This window comes from Myxine glutinosa, chromosome 5 (assembly GCF_964187855.1).
Source record: "Myxine glutinosa chromosome 5, kmMyxGlut1.1, whole genome shotgun sequence".
In the NCBI taxonomy this organism is placed as follows: domain Eukaryota; kingdom Metazoa; phylum Chordata; class Myxini; order Myxiniformes; family Myxinidae; genus Myxine; species Myxine glutinosa.
This window is the reverse complement of record NC_136265.1, coordinates 63352799-63373927: the sequence shown is the minus strand read 5'-3', so window position 1 is coordinate 63373927 and position 21129 is coordinate 63352799. Positions and strand designations below refer to the sequence as shown.

General features: G+C 45.3%; 1 protein-coding gene and 1 long non-coding RNA gene across 2 annotated transcripts in view; both read left to right on the top strand.

The window, feature by feature from the left end:
• Nucleotides 1–21129, top strand: part of LOC144892287 (uncharacterized) — a 906753-nt gene that overhangs the window by 856748 nt on the left and 28876 nt on the right. The window lies entirely within an intron of this gene.
• LOC144891951 (uncharacterized) overlaps nt 1–21129 on the top strand; it is a 38933-nt gene that overhangs the window by 14656 nt on the left and 3148 nt on the right. Inside the window, exons 2-3 of the mRNA XM_078777064.1 lie at nt 6360–6491; nt 19760–21067. Of these exons, the coding sequence (XP_078633190.1) occupies nt 6360–6491; nt 19760–21067 (1440 nt within the window). The remainder of the gene's footprint in view (nt 1–6359; nt 6492–19759; nt 21068–21129) is intronic.

Sequence of the window (21129 nt, the reverse complement as noted above, 5' to 3'; positions counted from 1 at the left end):
CCACCACCCCGGCTTCTTGGTTGGGGAGGGCATAGGCCTCCGGCCACTTGGTGAAATAGTCCATTACAACGAGGATGCACTTGTTACCTTGGCGGGTGCGGGTTAGTGGTCCTAGAATATCCATAGCCACCCGCTCAAGGGGGGCCCCCACCTGGTGTAATTGAAGGGGGGCCCTCATCCTCCGTGCTGGTCTTTTTTTTGGCAGTACAGGTGTCGCATCTCCGACACCAGTCCTGTATGTCGCGCCCCATATTCACCCAATAAAACCTCCGGCGGACCCGAGATGTTGTCTTTGTCCTGCCCAAATGGCCGCCGGGGCGGGTACCATGCACCTGTTGTAATATTGTGTTCTTAAATTTATCTGGGAATATCACCAGCCAGGAAGATCTCTCAGAGGGAATCTCTTCCCATTTGCGATATAAGATGTTACTTTTCAATTCTCAATGTCTCCAGTTTACCATCTCACAAATGGGAGCGGGCCAATTCCGACCATTTCCTCAGGACTCCCTCCAGGGCCGGCTCGGCTGGAAGTTCTCACCCCTCACTGTCGCGACTTCGTTAACTGGGGTGCAGCCGGCTATCTTCGTGCCCCTTCCTATAGTGCGTGGTTCTGTACTCATATTGATTACTCGGACGGCCACCACCGGCCCATCCGTTTTTACAAGGGTGCGGCCCACGACTAAACCCGGAATGGACTGTGCTGCCACCGGTTCGACTCGGCCACAGGACTCCTGCCATGCTGGGCGAGCTAGCCATCAGGCCGGCACGATGGCCTCGGCCCTTGGGGGAATGGTCACGGCCTCAGAAGCCTCCAGCTCCGTCCTCTCAGCCGTGCTCACCCGACCCAATGGCAGCTCTTCTACTCCCACTTGCAGGGTCCCCCGGCACAAATCGATTTTACAACCGCTGGCAGTCAACAGATCCAACCCGATTCGGCATGAGTCACACACCTCCGCCACCCAAACTTCTACTTCCCTCATTACTGACCCCAACTTGAGGGTTACAAAACCACGCCCTATGATGGGGGCCGTTACCCCGGCAGCCAGCTGCAAACTATGATTTTCCAGACGCTGGATTTTATCCCAGCCGTCTGCACTCGAATCAAGGATCACAGGGCTGATGATCGTGGCGCTAGCTCCTGTGTCCACCACAGCGTTCTACCCCTTCGCCAGCAATTTTGCACTGAATCGTCAAACTACCTGCTCCAATTTGGCCACAATAGATGACCTGTCGCGTCAATGAGGGCTCTTCATCATCCCCTACTACAGAACACGGCCCTGTATACTCGGCACTTATTAGTTTCCCGGGCCCTGACGGGGGGGGGGGGGTGGGGGGGGGGGTTGTCTGGGGTCGGCTTGCCCGACCCGTACGAGGTGGAGTTGATGGTCCCGGCTGCCGGGGTCCGTCCCGGCGCGGAGCTAGACACTCCCACGCATGCTGACCCAGCCGGCTGCAGTTAAAGCACCTCACCTGGTAAGGTGCTTGCCTCCAGAATTCCAAATTGCCCCCCTGAAGGTCCTAATTGGAGCATTTGTCCGTGGCCTGCCGTGTGCCACCTCCGGAGCCGCCTGCCATGGTCCAGATCCCACCAGGCACTGGTCCACCAGCCTTCGGACCATGCTTTCCAGGTCAGGGCCCCTTTCGGGGGCAGACCCCCTCAGGCGGCCGCCACCAGCCACGGGCCCTACCTGTCGCACCGCCACTACGTGGCGCTCGCTTCCCCGGGCCAGGGGCCTCGCTGCTTCCCAACGGGCCGCAGCGTCGGCCGCCTGGCTCAAAGGTCCGCGGGCGCCACATGGCAAGCTGTTGCTGAAGCTCGGGGTCCGGAAAGGCCTGGATGAAATGGTCCAGCGCCAGGCTTTCCTGGGAGTTTACTGCCATGTTTGCGTGTGCAATTCCCACTGCGTGGCGAATGTCGTAGACAAGCTCCCCGATGGTCTCCTGGGGCTTCCGTTTTCGCACCGCGAGCTGAGCTTTAACAAGCTCGCTCTGCTGTTCAATGCCGAAACGATTAATTAGGGCCGCACGGAGGTCTGGCAGGGTGATAGCACCCGGTGGCAAGGCCGTCAGAACCTCCGCCGCTGCACTGCGCAGTGCCCCCACAAGGTGTACTCCACCTTCGTCTGGGTTCCAACCGTTCCCCCTACACACGTGATCGAATTGCGCCAGGTATGCCCTCAGATCACTCTTGCCGTCATGCGGCGCGAGTGGAACCTTATGGCCGCCCGAAGGCCGGACCCCGTGCGTTGCTCCCTGCGGGGTTAACGCGGCGCCGAACCGTTCGGGCCCCCACAGTACTCTACTCCCCGGGGGCTCGCGTGCGTCCCCCGTCCCTCTAAATACTGCCCCTGTCGGTGTCGATGCTTGGGTTGCTTCGACGCAACCCGCTACACTCTCCAAACTCGCACACCCTGTCTCACCAACACCTCTCGCACTCCCCATAGTCGGACATCCCTGCGCACTCGGGTGCTCCAAAAATGCAAAAAAAATCACTTTTTTATCTGGATTTTGATGCTCAATTGGATTAGTGTTAGAAATGGTCTAAATCATTCACCCAAAAAATATTTTGCATCTGAGTCATCTATAAACTCATACACACATCACACATACATCACACTAACTCCAAGATGCTATGCTTTTTATGTCATTATATGCGTACACATCAACATAGGTCTAGAACTTGAAATGCCATGTCCTATCCAATTGTTCGTATATCTTTTATCAAGATATTTATGGAAATGGTTCAGATGAGATAATTTACTTGATGCCTGTGCCACATTTTAGTAACATTATGTGAAATCTGTAATAAATACATGTGTCACATGATTTTAACTTTTGTCCATATTTGCCGAAAATAGCCAAATTTGGTGAAAAACGCCATATTTCAATTGAAGTGTGTATGAGTTTCTAGATGGAATTGAGCGAAAATATTTGGTGGGTGAATGTTTGAGACCATTTCTAACAATAATCCAGTAGAGCATCAAAATCGGAGAGATCGATGTTTTTTGGACCACCCTACTGCACACACTCTCTCTCCACGCGCTCCGGACCAGTCGCACACCTCACCATTGGCCTCTCACGAACGCCCGGGTCTATACCAACTCCCAAGCTCGTTGAACCTCCCCTCATACCATACACATTTCCGACATTATCGCCACTCACCTCGGCGCTTCTTCCTCTTCGCTCCTCCCCCGCCACCTGCAAACTCTTTATTTGGTTAGCAAGCACGTCATCACGCTGTGAACACAGACCTTGTACATACTCCATCACCTCCTTGATTTCATTTTTAGTCTCCCTCCGTCTCTTTTTAATTTCACTCACCCCTTCTTCTACCTCTTCTAACTTTTGTTTCACCTCCTCTATTTCCCAATGTGCCCCCACAATTTCTTCTTCTAAGGCCACCTTGGTCGTCTCTATACGAGTCCTGACTTCTCGTTCCCGAGTCCCCAACGTCTCTACCATGTCATCCAACCTCTTTGTCAGCCCCTCGTGTACCATCTGGCACTCTTTCTTCGTCGCTATTATTTCCCTTTTTATTTCTTTTCGTGCTGAATTCAGTCCCCCTATCACGTCCGTGTTCTTACCCACCTGCTCCTTTAACTCTTTCTGTCCCACCGTCAGCTTCTCTACTTCCCGCGTCAACTCCTCTATACCCCCATGTAACCTAGCCGTACTCTTCCTCACCTCCTTCTCCACGCGCTCCTCGCACTGCTTTACCTCGTCGCGTACCAATGCGACCTCTTCGCTCAACCCGCGCTTTATGTCCTCCCCCATTTCTTCTATTTCCCTCCTAGATGCCACCCTCATTTGTTCCAATTCGTTATTTTAGGCATCCATTTTGCTTTCCAGCCCGTTTTTTACCTCCTCTAATTGATCCCCCATTTGTTTTATTCCCCAGGCGGATTTGTCCCCCATTTCCCTCAATTGGCCCCCCATTTCTTTCAATTGGTTAGCCATTTGCCCACTCATTTTGTTTTCCAATTTATTTAACCCGTCCTTCATTTCTTTCATTTGATTCTCACCCTGGGCATCCATTCCGTTAGCCAATCGATTCCCCATTTTGTTCATTTCCCTGGTGGATTTCTCGTTCATCTTTTCCATATACCCCATCATTTGCGCCATAAGAAGGCCCACATCTATTGGCGCTGCGGGCTCAGCTGCCGTGGCCATGTGCGAGGCACCGCCATTTTCTTCTCCTGCTACCTGCCCCTCATCAATGTCCTCCATTGCCAACTGTCCCAATTCTTCCCGGGGGTCCTGGGTTGAGTCTAATTCCTCTTCTATCTCCTCCTCTACCCACACCGGCATTCGACCATCTTGGTTATCCATGGCACGATTTTAAATTTGGGTTTTAAGAATAAATTTCGGCCGCTCATAATTTTGAGTGCGTTAAGCGCACTTCGGGTCAAATCCCACTCCCCTGACACCAATTGTTGCGGATCTCCTGGTCGGCCTTCTCCCCTTTACCAAGGGGGGGTTAGTCCCCTTGTCTTTGACAAGCCGAGGCTATGACGTTCCTTCCGGACGGCGTTAAATAAGGTTGTAGGCCGAATTTCTATTACCTAAGTACCAACGCCGCATAGGAAGCAAGGAAATAAGCCCCGCCCGAACCACGGTTATAGGTGGAAATTCCGAGCGGTAGCGAACCGTGACCCGAGCCGTTATCAAGGACAAGATCCCGATCCGAGTGGTTCCTAATCGTGCCACTCTTACCCAATGGAGGAATTCACTGATACGGTCGAATCAGGAAAGACAAGGAATAACAGTTGGTTTATTACACTATGTACAGTACCAAGAAGAAGAATACACAGTGCAGTCTTATACAGTCTTATACTTATCCCAGGACAACGGGCCCGTTTCACACTCAGACACACTCACACGGGGTTGCAGACGAACGGGGCGATGGTCCAGGGATGGCGTCCAGGCAGTTCGCTCCGGTCCCCGACTCGCACCGCGAAGAAGATGGTCAGGGCAGCAGAAGCTCCCCGCGGGTCGTTGGCGCAGATCGGACAATTACGGGGCGAACGGTAAGCTGGGCTTGGCGGTTACGCTGGCGTGGCTGCGTACGTAATAGATGAACAGGCGCTATATGCGTTCCCAATACAAGTTCATAGGCGCTCCCAATACAAGTTCATAGGCGCTCCCAATACAAGTTCATATGCGCTCCCAATACAAGTTCATAGGCATTCCCAATACAAGTTCATAGGCGCTCCCAATACAAGTTCAATAGCGAGGCGCAATTCCTTCCAGACCTTTACACACTGCTCTCCCGCCGAAGTCATCCTCAAGTCCTCTTCACAAAGCCAACCTTCCCCAGCGAGTCCTTTTACAAAGCGCCTCTCCCGCAGAAGTTCTGAGAAGGGCAGTCCTTCGTTTCAGTCCTGTTCTCAAGGGCTTTGTGCGTGGGCTTTTATAGGCACGCCCTAACCACGCCCTGTCACGCCATGTCACCCGAGCCCTGATTGGCTGGTGGCCCTTACCGTTGCTGTCTCCGCCGCTCCACCCTCGATGCCGCCACACCCCGACCCTGCGCTCCTCCCTCTCTCAGGCCTACCTCGTGTCATTTGACTCGGGAGCATCCTAACGCGAGGTGCAATAGCCAAAATGGGGCACGGGATGGATTCTGCCCAACAAGGTAGATTTGGAGGGTGGAGGAAAAATGAAAGGGGGCCTATCTTATTTCTTTTACACAATGCAGATGTGACTCGGGAAATGGCCTTATACTCACATAGTCTATGACATAACTAATATCCTAATGGGCCTACGTGTTGCTTGTGGACTAACTATGGGGGCAAATCTTTAACCTTTAATGATGGTATATGTGCACTCTCAAAACCGCAACAATGTTATTTTTTTTGCATTTTAATTTATTTTATTTATTTCTTTATTCTTCAATACTAATTGAAATATAGTGCATTTTGTCGTTAAGGCAGAATAACATATTTTTTTGTGTTGGATCTAAGCCTGGTGTTGGCTTCGTGGTTCGGGTGCTGGCTTGGGATCCTAGGATCCTGGGTTCGAATCACGGTTGATCACTGAATTAATGCCAGGGGTGTTGACTCAGCCTGTTATCCTTCCGAGGTCGGCAAATTGAGTACCAGTTCCCTGGTAATTCCCTGTGTGTGGCGACTAACAGGGTTGGTGGCAGGAAGGGCATCTGGCTGTAAAACATTGCTTCAAAAACAGGCCACGGTGCCCAAAAAAGGCCAACCCCCGCTCTGTGGGGGAAATATGGCCTCTGAAGGCAGTTCTTCTTTTTTGTTTTGTGTTGGATCTATAACCCTTTTATTTCAAAATGTATTTTTTTTGCATTCATTTTATCTATTTCCTGAAATAACATGAGATCACATTGTTTGCAGGTCTGGTTCATCCAGTGAATTTTCAAAGTGACTTCTGTCAGAGTTTCCAGGATGCTTTAACCAATGAGTATGTAAAGCAGGGACCGTGTGATTCTCTCATGGAGCTGAATAATCCTCCAATGATGCATGAAGGTAAGCAGATCCAGCACAGAACACACAGCACAGCTCCACTTGCTTTCCTTGATTAACGATGAAATGCTTAAATTGAACATCATGTTGGAGGAATGATCTGTTTAAACAGTGGGCCGCTTGTGCTACGTGATCCACTTAAGCTTGTGTTTCCTCGATGACTCTGACTAACGTCACTTAAGCGCCAGGAGCTTTGGCTACTCCTGAAGATCCCCGAGCTTACCAAATGTACACTGCGCTCAATTAGCTGATCTTTACAATTTTCAAAACCACAAGGATCGCTCCGATCCGAGGCCGAACTAGGCGGTACAACACATGGGAAGTAAAAGATGGGAAGCCGTCTCTTATAATCATAATGGGTTTCTTAAAAGGGATTACGGGGATAAGGGTAGACGAGATGCTATGATAACTACAGAGTTCATAGAAAACAATATCCTGCACAGTGTTCAAGTGGATACTTCAATTTTAATAGAATAATGATTTTAAATATCGTGAAAACATCAGTAAAAATCCAAACAAAGAGAGTGGAGATCGATTCTGCCTCTCTAAAGGTCCAACTCCAACCACAACTTGCCAGCCAAACAGTCTGTTCTGATTCCTCTGAAGCCCTCCTTTCTTTTCCCCATTAATGTAACACTTGTTTATGTAACAAGGACGTCTGTTGCATTCAAAATACCCAGCGCATTTTACCTAACATTTAGAACAAACCTAGCGGAACATACCCAACACATTAATAACTAGAACGGCGCTCAGTAGAGAGCAAATCTCCGCCCTGTTGGCCATAATCACTCAATGGTGAAGAATCACTTTAAAAATTACACTGGCTGGACCCAGATCTTCACTAAAATTGAATCGATTCTTCCTTGTCATACACACAAACTGTCCAACAAGTTTCGTACAAATCCATCCATAACTTTGAGATATCCTGCTATGTATCGTTTTTGTCCCTATCTCCCAATGGTGAAGAATCACTTTTAAATATTAATAGTAGCTGGATCCGGATCTTCACCCAAGTCTCATAATTTCGTGCTTTTCACATACGCTCCATCTCTGCCGAATTTTTGTCCGAATCCGTCCACAACTTTTTGAGATATTTTGTTCACAAACAGACAGACAGGGGGTGAAAACATAACGTCCATCCAACTTTTGTGGTGGAGGTAATTTAGCAGGAACCTGAGGCTGGGGTTTTTAAGATTGTTTCATAAAAACGCACTGTCATAAATTATGAAAAATTAAATTATCATTTGGGTTTACGAGGACAAATCCAACTTTAAAAAGTTAAATTTCTGATATTAAGCCAAAGAAAACTTGATAATGCATCATGCTGGAAAATGTAATTGCACTCCATTGAAGATCGTTCGACTAACACAGCCTTCGGCTCAGTGGGACTTTTCTGTTCATCCTACTTGCATAGCCGAAAGCGGGGTGACGCAATTGGTTCACTCTCTCTGTCTGACAAATGTCACTGTGAGTTTATGTTCGAGGTTCTACATAATTTAATTCGAATTTTGTATTTTGAAAATTGTACAACATGAATCGGAACATTAACCTGCAGTTTAGAAGTGCACAACAACAACAACAACAGGCATTTTAAGGCCATTTTCCCTGCTAGAGCGGGGGTTAGCCTTGTGGGCCCCATGACAATTTTCTCCATTTTGCCCTATTTTCTACATCTCCCCTTGTTAACCCCCTTGCCCGCATTTCTTCTTCCACCACCTTTAGCCAAGTCTTTCTCGGTCTTCCCCATCCTCTCCTTCCTTCTACATTCATTTCCATCACTCTTCTCAACCAGTCACTTTCATCCTTCCTCAACACATGACCCAACCAGCTCAACCTGTTTTTCTTCACAGCATCAATCACAGGCTCTATTCCCATCATCTTTCGCAATTCATCATTTGTCTTCCTCTCCCTCAACAATACTCCACACATCCACCGAACCATCCGCATTTCCACCCTTTCCAGCCTTCGGTGCTGCTCTATGTTCATTACCCATGTCTCGCTCCCATAAATCATAACACTTCTCAGACATGCAGCATACACCTTTCCCTTCAGCTTCAACAACACTCCCCTCCTCGTCAGCACGCTACTCATTTCCCGAAACTTCTTCCAGTTTAGAAGTGTGTTGGCTCTAAATTTGGCAAATTTGATGGAGTCTCATCTTCAGCGTACATGCGCACTTGTGATGAAGGAATTGCTTCAGTCTGTCATTCTGGCAATCAAACAAAATTGAAAATCCTTCCAAACACAAAACTTACTGTTTTTAGGGACATCACAAAGGACAAAAACCACGGGCATGACTTAGTTCAACATGTTAAATATGGTGGTGGAAAAGAGGGTGCATCCACGGCAGTGATCTTCTCATTGAATGTCTTTTTTTGCAAGGTGGTGAAGCCGCTTCAGTATTTGGCGATGTCCTTCCTTCCATCCATCCATCCATCCATCCATCAAAAATGAAGAAGACCATATCTAACCTACCGTGTTTAATTCTAAAGGGTTCTAAAGAGTAATTCTCAAGGGTTTCGTTTGTGTCTATGCTTTGCCTATTCCATACTAAAGGTACCAAACTGAACTGCTTCCTTTGGACACAGGTATGAATTTTTTGCACTCCTTGCTGTCACTGTATCAACAAAGTCATGTATCAGCCGGCCAGTTTTTGTTGTATAGCTCCGGACAGTTCTCTCAAAGAAACCTGCAGCATGGAGACAGCCGGTCAATCTCCCAGGAGCGACCCAGAGATCCCCCACATCCAGGATGGTGTGCCCCCGCCTTCACAAAGTCAGGGCCATGACACAGACAGACAGACAGACAGAGAGTAGAGAGAGTAGAGACATGGACAAGAGGAAGAGCATCGGTCCATGAGGACCGATTGTCACGCTGACCATGACCACGATGCCCTGACGAATCCAGGCAGCAGGGAAGAATGGGGAGGGGTGGGAGTACAACCACCTCAAATAGGTGTCCCAAATAATGCCAAAATCTATTCATCCAGTGCCTAGTGCTGACATGGCAATTGATCTCTGAGCCTCCTGCTCATAAACAGCTGTGCTCTGGAATATTGAAAACCTGTAAATGGTGTGTTCCAGTAGGACAGCAACATCAAATGGCTATCGTTGCCACCCTTGAGGGCTGTTGTGAGTACTTTCTTGATCTGTACTGCACGTTCAGATTGTCCATTAGAATGAGGATATGTAGGACTCATTCTTGTAACTCTGAACCCCCATTCCTGGGCAAATGTCCTCATATTGGGACTTGCAAATGGCATATTGTCTGCAAATAACTCTGAGTTGCCCTGTCTGGTGAAAACAGACCTCTAAGCTTCAACAATGTGTTTTGCAGTGACCCCAAAAATGTGAATAACTTCAGAATACTTGGAAAAATAGTCCACAATCAGGAGGAAATGTTTCTTGGCAAAGTGGAGAATGTCCGCTCCTAGTTTCTACCAAAACCCCTGGGGTATATCATGCGGAAATAGTGGCTCTTTGCTGTTAGCTGGTTCGTACTTGGCACATGTCGCACATTTGGCAACAAGACGTTGTATATCCTGGTTGATACTTGACCTGTCACTTGACGTGCTTTGTCTTTGAATTTCTCTTGCCCAAAATGGCCTTCATTTCATGTTCGAAGAATGCCAGACCTGGGTGCAGCAGGAATTAACAAACACTCCCCCTCAAAAATCATGCCATTTTCCACATGCAGCTCACCACTGAAATCTCAGAAAGGTCTAACGGACACAGGAAAGTTGGTGTCAAATTGTCGTCATGTGCAGTGCCCTGGCTGACAAAAAGACGGATCACTAGCTGGAGTGCCTGAAACTGCATGACCTCAAAGATTGAGTCTTACATTGGGACTGGGCCACTCAGTGCCCTTGATAAAGTGTCTGGAATGTACAGCCGCTTCCCAGGAACATATTTGACAACCACATCATAATGCACAAGTTGAAGCAGCATCAACTGAGCCAAGGTGGTGTGGGGTGATCTTCCTTTGAAGGTGGTTTCCATACAATGGAAGAGTGCTGAACAAAATGGGCATGGCTGCCATTTTTGGCTGCATACCAGAATCCGACATGGCCACCACCTGAATATATATTGGCCTTGCCAGACCATATGTGGCCAAAAAAAAAGTTTTTCGGCTATTTATAGTTAAATAGACGTCACGGAAGTCGATGTAAAATGAGAGTCCTGGTGCAGTGCCACATCCCCGGATCCCCCCCCCCCTTGACCCCAAACCGAAACTGCCTCAACCCCAAAACAGGAAGTGATTCACCACAAACCAGAAGTGTCTAATTAATTATTTAATTTTCACATTTTCACGATTTTCCAAAAAAAAAAAAATTCAAAATTTCCGATTTGCCAATTTTTCTCGATTTTTCTCGATTTTTGTGATTTTCTCGATTTCCCCAAATTTCCAGTTTCTAACATAATTAAATAATTAAAATAATTATAACAACCAATTTTTTAACCATATGGTAAAAAAAATTATTTTGTGTACAACATTGCAGGTTTGTGAACATGTGTGAATATTTGTAAATGTTTGTGAATATTTGTGACCGCGAATGCGACTTCCTACAGCGGGTACGCAAAAACCCCCGGCATGCGCCATGGGCAATGCAATCAGTCGCTATATAGGAACTCTCTCCCCTACATATTACGAACCATTCGTTTATGTGTTTTTTCAAATATTTGTTTGACAACAACATCATTAACTTTCAATCGAATAAATAACCCATGCTCTTCAACCAGGATCTGAGAAACCTCGATTGCACAAATAACCCCACAGTTTACCCCCATCAAATCTTGAGGATTGATACAACAATCATCAATATTATCTCCAGAAACATTATCCTTATAAAATGTTGTTGTAATCTCTATTTGTGAATCATTTTCATCAGTTGTCATAAGCGTTGGGTACATAGTGATAGCACAACCCCCTAGAGATGCCCTCTCATCACACTTATGCAAAAATATATTTACTATGTCAAGAGGATATTTCAATTTGGTTTCTCTTAATACATGGACTTAACCAATGAAAGAATCGCTTCAAATATTTTTCATAGTTTACCTTTCCTCAGTTGATGTAGAATGTAGATGTTCGCGAATTGAATATAGTAATTGGGAAAGAAAATGACCTAATAATTATATTATTACCCACATCAACAGGTCGGCTTGGTTTAATACCCCAAGACAATACCTCTGGTGTTTCAATGTATAGTTTTGTCATGTTTTCATTCGAATGTTTATATTTAATTGATATTTTACAAGATTCAACCCCCCTGTGTTTGGAATATTTAGGTGTTCCAAAAATTATGTTTTTAATATCAAAATTATCAAAACTCAGTGCCATTTTATATATATACAGTCATCCCTCGTTTATCGCGGGGGTTACGTTCCAGAACCCCCCGCGATCGGTGAAAATCCACGAAGTAGAAACCATATATTAATTTTATTATTTTTATATATTTAAAGCCTTTAAAAACCCTCCCCATACTCTTATAAACCTTTCCCACGCTCTTATGAACCCTTTCTACACTCTTAAACACACTTTTGAGACCCATCCTTAGTCCATACGTATTAGAAAAATATTTGTACGTGTATATATAGCTGTACAGTACATTGATGCAAGTTCTTTTATAATTGCAATTAATTAACAAACAAACATACACATATGATCATGGAACTACACAAGTACAGTACAACAAAGTATTTACATTGATGCAAATTGTGTTTTTGAAAGCAAAAGGCAATAATTGACAAAAATGCCTTTAATCAAACCTGAGGCCTAAGCATACAGAAGTCTTCATGAGCTATTCAAAATAGAGATGATGATTAATTTTGAAAATTAATAAGAAATGCATTAGCTTCCTCTTGCATATGCAGCAGCTTCCTGATGGTTAATTTGTAGGAAGCAGTGGGGGGTGGAGAGGAGGTGAGGACGGTGGTTATTCCTGATCTGATGCAGTGATGAAGCAGATATCTCATCTGTATCAAAAGGTAATGACCGAAAAATCCCATCCTCCACAACCTCGGTCATTCATGTTACTCAGCGACTTAATTTAATTGCAGCTTTAGACAACATCATCGAAATCGTCATCATGATCATGTGTCTCTAAATTGTAAACATAAGTTATTGTAAATTAGAGGTTACCCAAAGTATGATGACTCTTAAAAACATATTGATCATTAAACTGCAGGACACAGTTTGGCATCAACCTTGCGAATTACTTAAAGTCGCGAAGAACCGTCCAAGAACCCTCCTTACGGATGGGTTAATTACCCCCAGAATCATGGACAAGTTAATTACCCCCAGAATACGGGACTTTCAAAATGCGCGATTATTTGTCTACTCATTAAAATGCGTATTTTATTTCGATTTACTGTAATGTTCTTTTAATATAGGTTTTAATTAATGTGTTATATTTTTATTTATATTATTATTAATTTTTTAGGCTAGAAAATGCTTATTTTACCGCAAAAATAATTAAAATCTAAAAAAACAAAAATACCTATAGGCCGCAGAATCCCGCGATATAATGAAAAATCCGATATATAATTTTACATATACTAGCAAGAAAAACCCACGATGTACCGGAGCCGCGAAAAGTGAAGCGCGATATAGCGAGGGATTACTGTATATATATATTTTTAATGTCACTGTGTGAGTGTGTGGCAAATGTCACTGTGAGTTTATGTTCGAGGTTCTACATAATTTAATTCGAATTTTGTATTTTGAAAATTGTACAACATGACTCGGAACATTAACCTGCAGTTTAGAAGTGCACAACAACAACAACAACAACAGGCATTTTAAGGCCATTTTCCCTGCAAGCGCGGGCGTCAGCCTTGCGGTCCCCATGACAATCTTCTCCATTTTGCCCTATTTTCTGCATCCCCCCTTGTGATCCCCCTTTCCCGCATTTCTTCTTCGACCATCTTTAGCCAGGTCTTTCTCAGTCTTCCCCGTCCTCGAGTTCCTTCTTCATTCATTTCCATCACTCTTCTCAACCAGTCACTTTCATCTTTCCTCAACACATGACCAAACCATCTCAAACTGTTCCTCTTCACAGCATCCATCACAGGCTCTATTCCCATCATCTTTCGCAATGCATCATTTGTCTTCCTCTCTCTCAACAATACTCCACACATCCAGCGAACCATTCGCATTTCCACCCTTTCCAGCCTTCATTGCTTTTCTACGTTCATTACCCATGTCTCGCTCCCATAAATCATAACACTTCTCACACATGCAGCATACACTTTTCCCTTCAGCTTCAACGACACTCCCCTCCTCATCAGCACGCCACTCAGTTCCCGAAACTTCTTCCATGCACATCTCCCTCTGGCACCCGTTGCCGAGTCTGATCCACCTTCTCCATTCAGCATGTCTCCGAGGTAGCAAAATGTTTTCACACCTTCCAGCTTCACGCCGTCTCCAAGATCCAACTCAACATTTCCTCCATCTGCCGCTCCCTCTGTGCACACCTTACACTTGAATGTGGCTGCCACACTGGTTAATGACCCTCTCACACCACTACATTTTTGATGAACCCACTCAGCGCACTTTGTACATTGAATGGAATTCACTCCGACACTCTTCCTGCACACAGCACACGGCCACTTCCCAGTTCTTTCCACCTCACCACATGCTTTACGACTTGCCATCACCTTCGTTTTTCCGATATTCACCTTCAGACCTTTTGTCTCCAAACATTCCTTCCACTTGTTCATCTTTTCCTTCAGTTCATCCATACTTTCTGCAATCAACACCAGATCATCGGCATACAACAACTCCCACGGTAAACCCTCCTTTACGTTCTGAGCCAGCACCTCCATCACAGCTACAAATAGTAGTGGACTTACTACCGACCCCTGATGCACTCCCACCTTCACCTCAAACTCACCACTGTTCCTGTCCTTCGTCCTTACAGCTGTGCACGCTCTTTTGTACATTGCCATCACTACTCTGATCAACCATTCCTCCACTTCTAACTTCCTCAATGCCCATGTCAATACTTCGTGTGGAACCCTATCGAATGCTTTCTCCAGATCAACAAACCCAAGAAACAACTTCTTCCTCTTCTCCATGTACTTCTCCTGCAACTGCCTCACAATAAAAAGCATGTCTGTCGTTCCTCTTCCAGGCATAAATCCAAACTGCATTTCGTCAATCTTCACTTTCTTCCTTATCCTCCTCTCCAACACCCTTTCCAATACCTTCATTCCATGCTCCAATAACTTTATCGCTCGATACGAGCCACAGCCACTTCCTGCATTATATGATAAAGAAAATTATGTTTTACACCAAAGGAACTTAAAACAATATGTATCGGCGGGATTGATAGGAAAGAAGGTACATAGAGTTATACAGTTTAACCAAAGTCATTGGATGAAGGAGTAAATTGATTTTAACACTCAAAGGAGAACCGAAGCAAAAACTGATTTTGAGAAAGACTTATAAATTGATGAATAATTCTGAATTTGGAAAGACGATGGAAAATCTTAGAAATAGACCAAACATAAGACTTACTACATCTTGGGGACAAGCGGCAAAATTAATTAATAAACCTCGTTTTCAAAGAGAAGTGGTGTTTTCAGAGAACTTTGTCACCATTCATTTACAAAAAGAGAGTATTACACTGAATAAACCTATTTATATAGGAACGACAGTTCTTGATTTATCAAAATTACGAATGTATGATTACCGTTACAATAATTTGAAACCAAGTATCAAGATAATGTTTCTCTACTTTATATGGATACGGATAGTTTCATTTTAGAAATTAAAACGGAAGATGTTTATTCAGATATGCTTCAGGAAAGTGACTTGTATGATATGAGCAATTATAAACCAACCGATAAGTTGTTTTCCTCAAAGAATAAAAAGGTTATTGGAAAGTTTAAGGATGAATTAGGAGGAAAGGTAATGACTGAATATGTTGGATTGAGAGCTGAGGCTTATGCTCATAAATATATTGATAATAATGGTATTGGAAGATGTGATAAGAAGTTAAAAGGAATAAAGAAGGGTGTTATCAAAGAAGAAATAGAATTTGAACATTATTATAATTGTTTAACTTTAAAGATGGAGGAGTTGGAGGCGTTTCGAAAAATGAATACAATGAGAAGTTATAAACACCAATTATATACGGAGGAGGTGAACAATAAAGCTCTTGAGGCTTATCATGATAAAAGGTTTATTTTAAACAATGGAATAAACCGTATTCAGTATGGTCACAAAGACATACGCAATTTTAATCAAAATAAATTAATCTCATAAATAAAATGAGTTATTGTATCAAATGTAAAAAGAAAACTAAATCTAAAAATATCTCTTGTGATATAAAGAAAAATAATAGAGTTTGTGAAAAGGGAGAATGTATAATATGCGGGGCTAAAAAGTGTCAATCCCATCTAAAAGTGGGGGTGATATACAAAAAATTGTATCAGGGACTAAATTTACAACCACGGTGATTCCAGGGGAGGAACTACATCTACCGGGCTATTCCTTCTGCGGCCCAGGAACAAACTTGGAGAAAAGATTAGATGAAAATGACAATCCCAAACCATGGTCTTAACCCATAGACAGGGTTGATGGGACGTGTATGAAGCATGACATTGCTTCTCGTAACACCGATACATGAGCTGGAAAACATGAAGCCGATAGAGAAATGATGTATAATTTGTCTTTGATACGAGATCCAACGTTGAGAGAGAAACTTGTTGGGCCTCTCATGAAGGTAGCGATAAAACGTAAATTAAGATTTGGCCTTGGACTTCAAAAAAACTTCTAAACTCCAAGGATGATATTAAACCTGAGGAAGGGGTCATTTTAGCTAATGAGTTACACAAACCTATAATCACAAAGTTTAAACGAAGGAACGTTTATTCTAAAGCCGTTGATTACATCTGGTCTGCCGATTTAATTGAACTGAATAATGATAAAGGGTACAAGTATGCGTAAACTGTTATTGATTTGAGAAGTAGATTTGCCTGGGAAAAATTTGCCCTGAAAAACAAGAGAGGTAATACCCTGATGTTGGCCTTCCAACAGATATTTAATAAAAGTAAAAGGAAACCAAAGAAGCTATGGACCATTCCACAACAGCATATTCATGAAATTTCTTAAAGAGCATGGCATTACATTATACAGTACCTTTAATGAAGGAAAAGCAGTTGTTATTGAACGTTTTAATCACACTTTGAAAGAGAGGTTGTATAAAAAATTCACACATGTCGGTTCTCAACAATGGGTCACTATAATTCAGGATATTGTTGATAATTACAACAATGCAGTGCATTCATCTACTAGAGAAAAACCATCAGAAACAGTTACAACATTAGAATATGAAAAGAATGTTAATTTAAGAAAAGCAAAGTTCAAAGATGATGATGTCGTAAGAATATACAGATGGAAAAGCCATTTTGAGAAGGTTTATACAAAGAGATAGACTAATTAACTTTTTTTAATCGTTGAGGTAGTGGATACAGTGCCTTGGTCTTATAAGTTAAATGATTTACATGGAGAAGAAATCTTGGGGTCATTTTACTCACAATAATTACAAAAGACAAAACTCAGTGGTTAATGATCTTGAAAAAAAATTGATGTTATATTAAAATGGCAAGAAAACTACTTCAGGAGAATTAAAATTTTTGTATTCAAGGATACTTGCAAGAAAAGGGGGTAAAATTTTTAATTTTTAAAGGGGGTCAAGCCTCCTCCTGCGACTAGCTAACCGGGGAAGGCCCTCCCTGGCTCTTACCCCCTCTATGCCCACCTTGGCATCGGGCAACCCAGGTCCCCTTCTGCGATCCTCGGGCCCCACTCACAACTACCCTAACCGGCTGCCAGAGCCTACCTGCGGCCTCAACTGGCCGGCAAACTACAAGTGGCGGAGTGCCCCAATAACCATTTGCACCAATTAAGCCACACGCCCAGCCATGTCACTGACTACTGCACCCCCCAAAACACTTCATTCCACTGCCCGCACCACAGGTGTCAATGTCCATGTAATTTACCTATGCCCTCTACCTGGCTTTACACTCACCGCCCCCACCCCGCCCAACCCCCCCCGGGCTTTCGTGAATGGGTTCCACTCCCCCATTCGATCCTTCGCACCATGCATCCCACACCTTTTACTTTCACACACCATTTATTTTGCACACACCTCAACACAATTCCATTTATTTTCCAAACACAATTCCTCACTCACACAGCATCATCTACCTACCTAATTTCCCCTACAACTCGTGCTGCCCTCGTCGTCCCTTACAATATGCACTCCCTTTTCTTTAATGACCACCTAAACTCTCTACGTCCCCTCTATAGTTCAGGTGTCCCTACTTAAATCTCATGTCCCGAAGGTCTTCAAAATCCCTATCAATTATTCTAGCCGTCCCTCGGCCAGCTTCGGTGCCCCATGGAGGCAACCATTGCTGGCACCTCCATGTGCTTATCACTGCCATCCCCCTAAGCCCTAAGGTAATGCTCATGCCCCCCCCCCCCCCCGTGGGAGTAATGGTGACACTACCGTTCCCCCACATGGGGTACACTACTCCCCCCAGTCCTCTAAACTATGAGCCTCTCCAAGTGGATGTTCGTTGTCACAGCTCGGCCTCGAAGGGCCGAGCGATCCATGCGGGTGGTTGGTCGCCTGTATAGGGTGTCCGTCCGGCATCTTTGATCCAAGGGGGGAGGGATTGATGGGCCCAAGTGCCGGGCTCCATCCCTGCACGGGGCCTCGCGGTCCCACGCACGATGACCCAGCCGGCCACGGTCAAAGCACCGCACCCTATGGGGTGCGTGGCTCCGAAAGCTCCTACCTCCCCTTGAACCCGTCCGATCGCCCTTGCCGCCATACGGCGCCAACCATACAGTGCGGGGGGCCGGAGGCACGAATCGTGCATGCCGGTCCTCGTGAGACCGACGCGGCACCGATCCCCTCCCGTCCCTGCAGCACACAACTCACCGGGGGCTCGCGTACGCTACTCATTCCGCTAAGCTCTACCCCCCCCCCCCCCCCCCGGTCGGTGTCGATGCTTGAGCCGCGTCCTCATGACTCGCGACCCATTCCACACTCGCACACCCAGGCACCCACACGCATCCCACACACTCCGTTATCGCACACTCGGGTGCACACGCTTCCCACACACACTCCGGTGTGCACTCTTTTTCCACACACTCGGTCTTCGCACACTCCGGTGCACACGTCTCTCACACGCTCTGTTGTACACTCTGGTGCACACTCCTCCCACACACACTCCGGTGTGCATTCTTTTTCCACACACTCAGTTCTCGCACACTCAGTGCTTTGCACCTGCACACCTAGGTGCACTCACGCCTTTAACACACTTCAGTACACACTCCTTCTCCACACACTGCAGTACGCACTCTCTCTCACACCGCACAATGGGCCCTTCGGAAATCGTACCACCCTCACTCGTACACCGCACAATGGGCCCATCGCGAACGCCCGGGCCTCGCTTCTCTCCTAAGCGCGCCGAGCACCCGTTCCCACCATTTTTACTCACCTCGGGGCCCTCCTTCTCCGCCAGCACCTGCAAACTTTTTATTTCATCAGAAAGCACGGCATCACGGTGCAAACACAGACTTTATTCAGGCTCCATCACCACCTCCCGTGATTTGCTCCCCGATTCTCCCATCTCTTCGGCCCCAATTGTTACTTCTTTTTCTACCACGACAATCGTCGGCACCCCTAAAATTTTCTTTTCCAACTCGGCCTTCGCCGGCGCCCCCAAAATTTTATTTTCCAATGCGACCGTCGGCTCCTCCACACCCCACGTCGCGACTCCCATAGCCCCGGTCAACTTGGCTGTCCGCCGCTCTAGCTCGCTCCCCATGTGTTCTCCGCACCGTGTCACTTTGTCGCATACCACCGCGACCTTCCCGCTCAACCTGCGCCCAATGTCCTCCACTGCCTTTTTCATGTCCCTCTTTGACGCTGCCCTCATCTTCTGCATATCACACCTGGACTCCTCCCTCAATTTTTCCGCTTATTTTCTAGAAAATTTCTTTTTCCACAGGCGCTCACGAGCCAAAGATGTGCCACCGCCCGCGACCAAGCCCAGAACCCGAGAGTGATGACCTGTGCGACCGCCCGCCACACAGCCAGGGCACACCCTCCTTTGACCAGTTTCTCCCATTGTCATTTAGGGCCAGTTTTCGATGAAAATGGAGTACTGCACATTGTGCTTTTTTAAAATGATGCATGTTTCACAGCAATAATGATTTATTGATGGTTTTCTAAATTGTCTTTGCAGAGAATCAATTGAAAATGGTTTCTTATTCCAAGTCAAGTTCCCAATTATGTCAAGCAACACCAAGACGTGAGATGCCATACAAGTGCACTGTGTGCAGCAAGGAATTTTCTTGGTTAGCATCCTTGAATTATCAGAGAGTAGAACACGCAGAAGAGAAGCCTTGTAAATTTCCTGTGTTCAGCAAGAATTTTGCTCGTTCATCATTTTTACAAAGGCATCAATGGATACACACAGAAGAGACACCCAACCAGTGTTCTGTACGCAACAAGGCGTTTCCTTTTGCTTCACGTTTGAAAAAGCATCGATGGATGCACACGGGAGAGAAACCTTTCAAGTGCACTGTGTGCAACAATGAATTTTCTTGGTTAGCATCCTTGAATCATCAAAAACTAAAACACACAGGAGAGAATCCGTATAAATGTCCTGTGTGTGGGAAGGATTTTCCTCAATTATCATCTTTACAAACACATCAAAGAACACACACAGGAGAGAGGCCTTATAAATGTCCTGTGTGTGGCAAGGATTTTGGTCGTTCATCACATTTACAAAGACATCAAAGAACACACACAGGAGAGAGGCCTTGTAAATGTCCTGTGTGTGGAAAGGATTTTGCTCATTCATCACATTTACAAAGTCATCAAAAAACTCACGCAGGAGAGAAGCCTTATAAATGTCCTGTGTGCGGGCAGTATTTTGCTCATTCATCATCTTTAAAAGTACATCAACGAACACACACAGGAGAGAGGCCTTATAAATGTCCTGTGTGTGGGAAGGATTTTCCTCAATTATCACATTTACAAAGTCATCAAAGAACTCACGCAGGAGAGAGGCCTTATAAATGTCCTGTGTGTGGCAAGGATTTTGCTCGTTCATCACATTTACAAAGACATCAAAGAACACACACAGGAGAGAGGCCTTATAAATGTCCTGTGTGTGGAAAGGATTTTGCTCGTTCATCACATTTACAAAGTCATCAAAAAGCTCACGCAGGAGAGAGGCCTTATAAATGTCCTGTGTGCGGGCAGTATTTTGCTCATTCATCATCTTTAAAAGTACATCAAAGAACACACACAGGAGAGAGGCCTTATAAATGTCCTGTGTGTGGGAAGGATTTTCCTCAATTATCACATTTACAAAGTCATCAAAGAACACACACAGGAGAGAGACCTTATAAATGTCCTGTGTGTGGCAAGGATTTTGCTCGTTCATCACATTTACAAAGTCATCAAAGAACACACACAGGAGAGAGGCCTTATAAATGTCCTGTGTGTGGGAAGGATTTTCCTCATTCATCACATTTACAAAGTCATCAAAGAACACACAGGAGAGGGGCCTTATAAATGTCCTGTGTGTGGGAAGGATTTTCCTCA